Source organism: Prunus dulcis, chromosome 8, assembly GCF_902201215.1.
Source record: "Prunus dulcis chromosome 8, ALMONDv2, whole genome shotgun sequence".
Taxonomy (NCBI): domain Eukaryota; kingdom Viridiplantae; phylum Streptophyta; class Magnoliopsida; order Rosales; family Rosaceae; genus Prunus; species Prunus dulcis.
In genome coordinates this window covers 13201231-13211521 of record NC_047657.1, presented here as the reverse complement: position 1 = coordinate 13211521, position 10291 = coordinate 13201231, and the positions used below count along the sequence as shown (strand labels likewise).

Sequence of the window (10291 nt, the reverse complement as noted above, 5' to 3'; positions counted from 1 at the left end):
TGGCTCCAATCGGACATGGAAGACGGTCGTACGGGTGGCATATGTTCTTGGTCAACCACTGTTGGTACTTGTATCCTTGTATTCAACTTAAAAATGTAAACTTGGTTCTAAACTTTCCCAAAAAAAATACCATGTTTTTAATCTTATTCAATTACCTGATCAATGTTAGTTGACTAATGGATTAATGATTGACTAATTCTGTGATTGAAGAATGCTACTGTTAGTTCCCTACGCTCATTTGGTTGAATTCTAACTGTTGAGGATGAGGTTTTGGGAGCTCTGCATGCATGAACGGTCAGGATTTGCCCACGCGGATGTGGGAGACTTAGCCCTTCTATAGTAACAATTAAAAGCATGTATAACTGCGTTTAGCGAAAAAAAAAAAAGTGCTTATGGATAATAGGACTTTCTGGAAAAGCATCTAAGTGCTTTTTCAGGAAACACGGTCAAAAATTTCGATGTTCTATTAATAAAAGCGTTTATAATCATAAATGCATTTTATAGAAGGGGTCGTTAGCAGTCACCCTGATTCACTTCTTTTCACACTGATCACCTACGTCTACTACAGTCTCATGCAAAATTATTAGGTCTGGGGATAATTGAGTTATACTTGGCAGGTTCTTCAAAATGGTTTGATTCTTTGTTTGTAACACTTTTTTGTGTGCACGTAAAGAGTAGCAATTAAATGCCATATCGATAGAACCCAAAGTATAACAGAAATTGCGTAGGCCAAGTCAAATCTTCATAGTGGGTCACAGCGGAGACAAACTTGTATACCACAAGAATAGTACTGTTTTGGAATCTTCAACTAATTATATTCAGTCACGGGTGGTAAGGATTCTATATGACGTAGCGTGATTTGATGAGAATAGCAAAATAAGATTATTTCTGTGACATGTAATGCAAGTCCTTCTCATCCTTCTCATCGCAAGGAGCATGATTAGAAGTCTCATTTGACAGAGAATGAATGTGTGGCAGATGATAAAACACACACAGCCTTTTCAACAAAAATCTCTCTCTCTCTTGAGAAAGACTTCCATGAAATAGGAATATCACTATTTTACTATTTTCGGTTAATAACGTTATGTTATGCATGATAACACTCTCACGTGACAAAATATTATTGGTCGAAAATAGCAAAATAGTGATACCCCCGTTGCATCTAAGTTTTTCTCCTCTCTTCTTCATTATTCAGAATAAATTAATGGGGGAGACTTGTTTGTACTGCCTTTAAAAGCAAAAGCAAAACAAATCTTCAAATGTCTTCATTCAACTGTCTGCTGTATTTGAGTAGATACACGACGTACGTAAACTCGTCTTTGGTTCACAAACTTTGTGCAATACATTTTGAATATCAAAATTAAAGTTGGATTGGAAAAACATCAAACCATTGTATCAAATCAAAAGATCGACTTTTCGACCACAAAAATAAAATAAATCAAAAGACCGACTTGCAAAAGCCATCTCCAGTCTAATCAAACAAACCAGACCAGGAGTCCTTAAACGACATTTCTTAGCCATTCACTTACCCTTTCCTATACCAAAGTTCAAATAAGTCGACACTACTTCCATGATATGCCATTTAATTCAAACCCATTTGTACAATAATCTAGTTCGGTAATTCTTTTTTCAATGTTGAAGTTCTAAGCCTGAATTCACCCCGAAACGTGGCTCTGCCCCTTGTACTAAACTTTCATGTGCAGGAAAATGCATCACCATGCTGCTGGCCTATAACTTCTAGCATTACCCATCATGCATGAAAAAAAATAAAACAAGAAATTTCTTATGCTTATTGTCAGATTGTACCAAAAAGTTTTTGTTTTATGACAACCTAATCAAAGCAGTAGGTCGACCCAAAAAAAATAAAAAATCAAAGCAGTAGGTCCACTGAAAAAAAATGCAGTTGGTCCACTAGTCATAGTTGAAAGACAAAAGCTCATGGTGGCTATGCTGTGGCAGCCTTCATTTGCAGTAGCCAAACTACATTAATTTATATAGGAATATCTTCATTTATTAACACGTGATGGGAGAGGGACCACGAAACACAACCAATCAAAACAAATACCTGACGATAAGAATGCTAACGTTTGTTATATATAAACCCACTTCATTTATACATATGCCTGCAAAAACATAAAGTGGGAAAATATTGCACCCAAAAAAACTATGGGATCTGAAACTCCTTCCACTCATATATTTCTGGTGTGTTTTCCGGCACAAGGACACATAAACCCCATGCTCAGGCTAGGCAAGCGCTTGGCTGCCAAGGGCATGTTGGTAAGTTTTTCCACCACAGAAAACTATGGCAAAGAGATGAGGAAGGCCAACAGTGATATCAATGACCAGGCCACACCAGTTGGCTCTGGTTTTATCAGGTTTGAGTTTTTCCAAGATGGGCTTCCAGAAGATGACCCAAAACGCGCCGACCTGGACTACTATGTGCCCAAGCTTGAGCTGGTGGGGAAGGAGCTGGTCACTCAGATGATCAAACGACATGCCACTGAAGGTCGTCCAGTTTCTTGCCTTGTCAACAACCCCTTCATTCCTTGGGTTTGTGATGTCGCCGTTGAGCTTGGGATCCCTCAGGCCACGCTCTGGATTCAGTCCTGTGCTGTGTTCTCGGCTTATTACCACTACAACAACAAGACGGTGTCGTTTCCTACAGAAGCCGAGCCAAATATGGATGTTCAGCTGCCTGGTATGCCTGTTTTGAAGCATGATGAGATTCCTAGCTTCTTGCACCCTTCTGATCCATATCAGGTCAGTAGAACTATTTCTCTGCATACCAAATCAAATTCCGAAATTTTGGATCACAACTAATGTGATAATTTTATATTTTGTTTGTTCATGTTTCAGTCCAATCTGAAACTTTTTTGTTTCTAACAACTAATATATTGATATGTCTATGTCATATCTCAATTTGTCATTAATTTGGATGACTAATTTCTTTATTATTAGTCAACTATAGTTATTAGTTCATTAATAATTGTTTGGCAGCACGGCATTGAGTGTTTACTTTTCTGGGAGGAATTTTGAATTCAAATCTAATAGACGAATGTGGAATCGATAAAAATATAATAAAAATAAAAATAATAGTAAACTTATAAATAATATGTTTGATTTCAGGTTTTGGGAAGGGCAATCTTAGGCCAATTCAAGAAGCTATCAAAATCATTTTATGTATTAATGGACACATTCCAAGATCTGGAGCCCCAAATCATCGAACACATGTCCCAAGTCTGCATAGTGAAGCCTGTTGGTCCCTTGTTCAAGAACCCAAAAGCTCCCAAAACAAGCGTCAGAGGAGACTTAATGAAAGCTGACGACTGCCTTGACTGGCTTAACTCAAAGCCCCCAGCATCCGTCGTCTACATTTCTTTTGGTAGCATTGTCCACTTAAAACAAGAGCAAGTTGACGAGATTGCTCATGGGCTTTTGAGCTCCGGGGTCTCATTTTTATGGGTCCTCAGGCCACCTGCCAAAGCATTTGGGTTAGAAAAACATGTTCTGCCACAAGGGTTTTTGGAAGAGGTTGGGGACAAGGGAAAATTGGTCCAATGGAGCCCACAAGAGCAAGTTCTAGGGCACACGTCGGTTGCATGTTTTTTGACTCATTGTGGCTGGAACTCTTCGGTTGAAGCCCTCACTTCTGGTGTGCCAGTTGTGACTTTTCCTCAATGGGGCGACCAAGTCACCAATGCCAAGTTCTTGGTGGATGTGTTTGGTGTGGGGCTTAGACTCAGTCGGGGCATGGCTGAGAGTAGGTTGGTCATGAGGGCGGAGGTTGAGAAGTGCTTGTCGGAGGCAACCGTGGGAGATAAGGCGGTAGAATTGAGGTGTAACGCTTTGAAGTGGAAGAAGGCGGCGGAGGAGGCGGTGGCGGAGGGCGGCTCTTCCGACCAGAGTCTCGAAGATTTTCTGGACGAGATTAGCAAGATCACGTCTGTTGCTTAGAACTTTCAATTAAAAAGCCTATATATGTATTATGTAGGCTACTATAGCTAATTATGTGTGATATGTTCTGTATTTATGAGAATAATTATTATTTTGAGGACATACAAGTTCAGCTCTCTCAACTCGATTAACCATTTATTTGTTGTGTGTGTGATATATATTAAGTTGTAGGAATCATTCTACATAGATCTGATATTCTGTTTCATTTTCCTCAATTCCGTGGTTGAGTTTATCACTTCAAGATGTCTCCATTCCCATGCCACAATAAATATTGTATATGGCGTGGGCAAGACTTTGCAAACCACTCATGTTCACACATTACATTATTAAAGTTGTCAATTCCGTAGAATTATTTTGTTTTTTTTTTGTTTGTTTGTTTGTTTGTTTTTTTTTTCATATTTCTTATGGCTTATAATCTTTCCTTATCGTTTCTATCAACGCGTCACTCATTTTACAGGTAAGTGAAATGTGAAACTCACACCGTCCATGCAAGATGATATTTGTATTTTATACAAGTTTGTGTACGAGTTAGAAAATGTTGACAAATTCGAGGTTAATCTGAAAATGACCTAACATTTTGCAAACCTAAGTTAGGTGAGTAACTTCGTCATGACAGTGAGTTCAGTTCTTGCACCTAAGTTCAAATTTCTCTCCTTTTAAATTAGATTAATTTTGTATAATCTAAAATATTACTGGTATATAAAAATAACTGTTTGTGCAAATAATCTCACGGGAGAATATTCGCTTCTGGATCCTTCAACCTTCGATCGTTCTTCTCTCTCTTCCTCGATTCCTGTAAAAAAGATTGGAGTAAGTAGACCACACCCGGGGGGTGTTGGCCAAAGGCCCTCCGATGCCTAAGTTAGTTCGAGTGTTTGTAGGAAAACAATAGCTAAGCAAAGGGTACGGAGTTGTATGTATGGTGTAAACCGGGTGGCCGGAGCCGTGTGTGGTGGCCGGAGCCGTGTGGAGAAAATATGGAGAGTGGAGAGGAGAGAGAGCTTCGGGTATTTTTCTCGGGTATAAGGAGTAGGTTTTCTGAAGTACCTTGAATGATGAATGAGGTCGTCTATTTATAGGAGCCTCGGGGCTAGGGTTTCGTAGGGATCGAGTCGCTTTGATAATATCCGAATTAAATATATTATCTCTTAAGAAGATAATATCTGAATTAAATGATATTATCTTCTCTTTATTAGGATAATATCTTAATTAATGATATTATCTCTTTAAATAAAGATAATATCATATTAATTAAGATATTTATCCCAATTAATTAACTAGCCAGATAAACTGGTTTAATTAATTAATTTAAGAGATAATATTCTTTTCTACGTGGCGTGCCCTGATTGGAGACGAAAATATATGCTCCCACAAATGCCCCCAGCTTCTGCATGGCGCTTGCGTGGCATGTAGGAGATGAAATTATTTTTTTTCGAGCTCAACTGTGTCTGGGCTTTATTATGTGAGTTGAACTCCTTCGAAGATTGGATTCCCAATTGGTGTAGGCTTCTGACTGTTGTTTGGAGTTGGATTCCCAGTAGGAATGAGCTTGTGATTCCTTCTTGACCCGGGTTGTCCAACCTATATAAATACAGGGCTTCTCTTCACTCTTTCTCATATCGCAAACTTAACTTCTCTACCTTCTGGCTTGAGAAAGATTTTGGAGAATTTGTACTGCTTGTTGAGGAGAGGAGTTGTCGTGCATCCCAAGTAAGTCGAGCTCGTAAAATATATATATATATATATATATATATGTATGTATATATATGTTTCTTTTCAATTTTTTGGCAGCAAGGAGATGGTCCAGCATGAGGCATGTGCTGGTCTTGGAGCTGCCTGGGCTGGTGATCTTGGTATTTTTTCAAGTCTTTCCTTGGAAAAACAAAGAGAAGCAACACTTCATCTGCTTCAAAAAGGAGTAGTTTTTGCTGCGGAGACCATTCGGAACTCGTCGTCTGCTGTTGCTGTTGCCCCCTCTTCTGCTCAGCTTAGTGAGTTGGAGAAGAAGAATGCTAAGCTGCCTAGCAAGCTATCTGCCGAGCAGACTCGTTAAGAGAAGAAGACGTCTGATTTGCTGGCGATGATATCTGAGCTGAAAAGTTCCCTTACTGAGAAGGATTCCGAGCTCAGCTCTTCTGCTGTTGACTTGGCAAGTCGAAAAGAGGCTTATTTCCGCCTTGAGCGCAAGAATGCTGACATCTTTCATAGTTATGACAAGCTTTTGGCTAGATTTCACGCCTATCATAAGTCTGCTGAAGAATCCAAGTCCGAAGCTGTCATGGATGCGTCCAAGTTAGGCTACATGGACTGCACAATTGGATATAATCCCTTCTATGCCATTGGAGATGAAGACATCGAGATTCTCTATCCTCACTTGCCCCCTGTGCAAAGTGAGGAGATTAATGCTGCGAACACCGAAGAAGCTGAAGAGCAGGTGGCTGAAGAGGCAGCAGTTGAAGAGGATGAAGCAGAGGATGATGCAGCTGATGAGGCGATGGCAGACGTCGTAGATCAGGCATGTGGAGCTGCTAAGAGTGTGGCTGATCAGGTGGACGCGGAAGAGGCTGCAGATCAGGGGTCTCCTGCTGGCGTTTCGGAGTAGACGAAGACTCCTTTATTTCTTTTCAGCTTTTGTAGTCTGCTCTTTGTTTAGAATAATTGGTCTTGTTTTGACCATCTTCTTTTTGTTTGAACTTGGCCGGTTGGTCACTTTGCTATGGAAATTTCAGTCTTTATTTTTTCAACTTCAATTTGCATATTGTCTTGTGAACTGCTTGAGTAACCGGTTAGTGTCTTGCTGTGTATTTCCCTTGAGATTTTGGCAAAAGCCAGGGTCCCCCTTGAGGGACTCCGGGCGTATTCTGCATTTTTCCAAAAACGCTTAAGACGCTTCTGGTCGTTGCCCTGCGTCTCCCTTAGGACGCTGCTTATGGACAACTGTATGACTATCCTGACCCCCTTAGGAAACGGATAGGAACCTGGATACCTCCCTTAGGAAATTCCTGGCGCACCCTGCAACCCCCTTAGGATGCTGCTTTGTGGGCTGCGTCTCCCGAAGGACGCTTTTGGTTGTCGCCCTGCGTCTCCCTTAGGACGCTTTTTATGGACAACTTATTTGACTATCCTGCCCCCCTTAGGAAACGGATAGGAACCTGGATATTTCCCGCAGGAAGCATGGTGACCCCCTTTTAAGAAACTCCTGGCGCACCCTGCGTCTCCCTTAGGACGCTGTTTTGTAGGCTGCGTCTCCCGAAGGACGCTTCTGGTCGTCGCCCTGCGTCTCCCTTAGGACGCTTTTTATGGGCAACTGTTTGGCTATCCTGCCCCCTTAGGAAACAGATAGGAACCTGGATACCTCCTTAGGAAATTCCTGGCGCACCCTGCAACCCCCTTAGGATGCTGCTTTGCGGGCTGCGTCTCCCGAAGGACTCTTCTAGTCGTCGCCCTGCGTCTCCCGAAGGACGCTACTTATGGGCAACTGTCTTTTGTTGTGGCACATTCTGAAATTTGCAGTAGTTGCTTCTTTTCTTCAGAAATGTGCAGTACTCAGTCGTCTGCTGGGGACTGAGCAGGTAGGAGAAAGCATCATGGATTATATCTTTGGAGGTGGTAGGCGTTCTATTGTAGCGGAATCTCCTTCCCTTCCATGGTGTCAAGCGTATAGCTTCCTCTGCCCCCGGACCGGCTGATCATGTAAGGGCCTTCCCAATTGGGTTTCATCTTTTTAGATCCTTGTCTTTGTGCAGTGATGAAGGCCTTTCTTAGAACAAGGTCGCCTGGTTGAAACTGTCTAATCTTGGCTCTTTTGTCGTAGTAAGACTTCAACTGCTGTTGATAGGAGGCGACTCGGACAATGGCCTTCTCGCGCTTGCCTTCAAGTAAGTCAAGGTTGAGTCTCATCTGCTCGGAGTTCTGCTCAATACTGCCCACTTCGATGCCTATAGAGGGGACAGTGATGTGAGGAGGAATGATCGCTTCAGTTCCATAGGCGAGGGAAAATGGGGTTTCGCCAGTTGATCTTCGCATGGTGGTGCGATAAGCCCATAGTACGCCAGGGAGCTCATCTACCCATTTTCCTTCGGCGCCTTCTAATCTCTTCTTTAGACAGTCCAATATTATTTTATTGGATGCCTCGGCCTGGCCGTTGCCTTGAGGATATCTCGGGGTAGATAGATGCTGCTTGATGCCATACTTTTTGAAGAAGGCAGTGATCTGCTTGCCGATGAATTGTGAGCCATTGTCGGTGACTAGTGATTGTGGGCAGCCAAACCGGCAGATAATGTTTCTCCAAATAAATCGTTCCACATCATCTTCTTTAGTAGAGGATAGAGCTTCGGCCTCGATCCATTTAGTAAAGTAATCAGTGGCGACGATCATCATTTCTTTCTTGGCAGGTGCCGTTGGCATAGGGCCTACTAAGTCGATGGCCCATTGCATGAAGGGCCACGGACTGTTCTGCGGATGGTAGATTTCGGCAGGCAGATTAGGAACTGGTTTGTACCGTTGGCAGCGATCACATCTTTTGACATATTCGGTGGAGTCGTGGCGCATAGTAGGCCAGAAATAGCCTACGTTTAGAGCCTTCTGGGCGAGTGACCTGCCCCCAGAGTGGTTGCCACACTCGCCGTCATGAATTTTGCAGAGGACCTCAAGTGTTTGAGGGTACTTTATGCAAGTGAGATGAGGGCCGGAGTATGATCTGCGAATGAGCTTGTCGCCTTGCATGTAATATCTCGCAGCTTTCTGTTGGACCTTCCTAGCTTCGGACTTATCCGTCGGCAGATTTCCATTTACTAAGTAGTTGATGATGGAGTCTTGCCAGCTGGGGTCTTCATCGATCTGCATTGAGTCGATTGGCTCCATTTCTTCGATGCTTGGTCGATCAAGGTGTTCGACTGGGATGGAGCGTCTGAACTGGGTGTCCAGCGCTGATCCTAGGCTTGCCAACGCATCTGCATGAGTGTTCTCTGCCCGTGGAACTTGTTGGATGGTGAAAGTAGGAAATTCTTTCAAAAGTCCTTGGACTTTGTCGAGGTACTGGATCATTCTTGGATGCTTTGCCATGTACTCGCCTGAGGCTTGATTCGTGATCAACTGGGAGTCTGAATAGATGGCTAATCTCTTGATTGTCAGTTCTTTTGCTAGGCGCAGTCCTGCGAGCAATGCCTCATATTCTGCCTCATTGTTTGAAGCAGAAAAGCCTAGTGTGATGGCTTGTTCCAACAAGGTTCTGTCTGGGGTGATTATGACGACGCTTGCCCCTGCTCCTTTGTGATTTGATGCTCCGTCTACATGCAATTGCCACATGTCGTTAGGTAGGTTTGAATCGGTGGGGGAAGTGTCGTCTGCTTTTTCCTTGCTTTTTGTGACCATCTTCTCTTCTTCGGCTGTCGGAGTAAACTCTACAACAAAATCTGCTAAAGCTTGGGCTTTTATAGCAGTCTTCGGCTGGTAGAGGAGGTCGTATTGACTGAGTTCGATAGCCCATTTCATGAGTCGCTGAGAAGCGTCGGGGCTGTGAAGGATCGATCTCAAAGGAAATTCTGTCATGACAATTATCCGGTGTGCTTGGTAGTAGGGCCTTAGTTTTCTTGCGGAAACTACAAGCGAAAAAATGAGCTTCTCCATTTTCGGATAGCGAGTCTCTGCATCAAGGAGAGCTTTTGAAGTGTAGAATACCGGATGTTGTGCCCCCAGCTCTTCTCGGATGAGAGCTGAGCTGACAGCTGAGTCGGACACCGCCAGGTAGATGTACAAGTCTTCGCCTGGTATCGGTTTTGAGAGTAAGGGAGGTGAAGTGAGGTAGGTTTTCAAGTTTTGAAAAGCTACTTCGCACTCATCATCCCACTTGTCCCTGTGTCCTTTCTTCAAGGCTTTAAAAAATGGCCTGCACTTGTCGGTAGATCTTGAGAGGAATCGGTTGAGAGCTGCCGCCCTACCCGTTAGACTTTGTATCTCTTTTGTTGTGGCAGGTGACTTCATGTTGAGTATAGCCTTGATTTGATTTGGATGTGCCTCAATTCCTCTTTGGGTGACTAAGTATCCCAGGAATCGGCCGGACGAGACTCCAAACGTGCATTTGCTCGGGTTCAACTTCATATTGTATTTTTGGGGTAGGCTGAGTGCCTTGGCAAGGCTCTTGATGTGGTCTGCTCGCTCGGGAGCTTTGACTAGCATGTCGTCTACGTAGACCTCCATAGTCTTGCCGATTTGCTCCTTGAAAATTTTGTTCACCAGCCTTTGGTAGGTTGCTCCGGCATTCTTTAGCCCAAAGGGCATGACTTTATAGCAGTATGTACCTCTTTCGATGATGAAAAAGGTTTTAGCTTTGTCATCT

General features: G+C 43.0%; 1 protein-coding gene across 1 annotated transcript; it reads left to right on the top strand.

Moving 5' to 3' along the window:
• Positions 1-2115: 2115 nt before the first annotated feature.
• On the top strand, positions 2116-4092 carry LOC117612243 (putative UDP-glucose glucosyltransferase). The gene is made up of 2 exons (XM_034341007.1): positions 2116-2760; positions 3127-4092. The coding sequence occupies exons 1-2, from the start codon at positions 2167-2169 to the stop codon at positions 3952-3954; spliced, it is 1422 nt and encodes a 473-aa protein (XP_034196898.1). The 5' UTR covers positions 2116-2166; the 3' UTR covers positions 3955-4092.
• The last annotated feature ends 6199 nt before the right edge of the window (positions 4093-10291 follow it).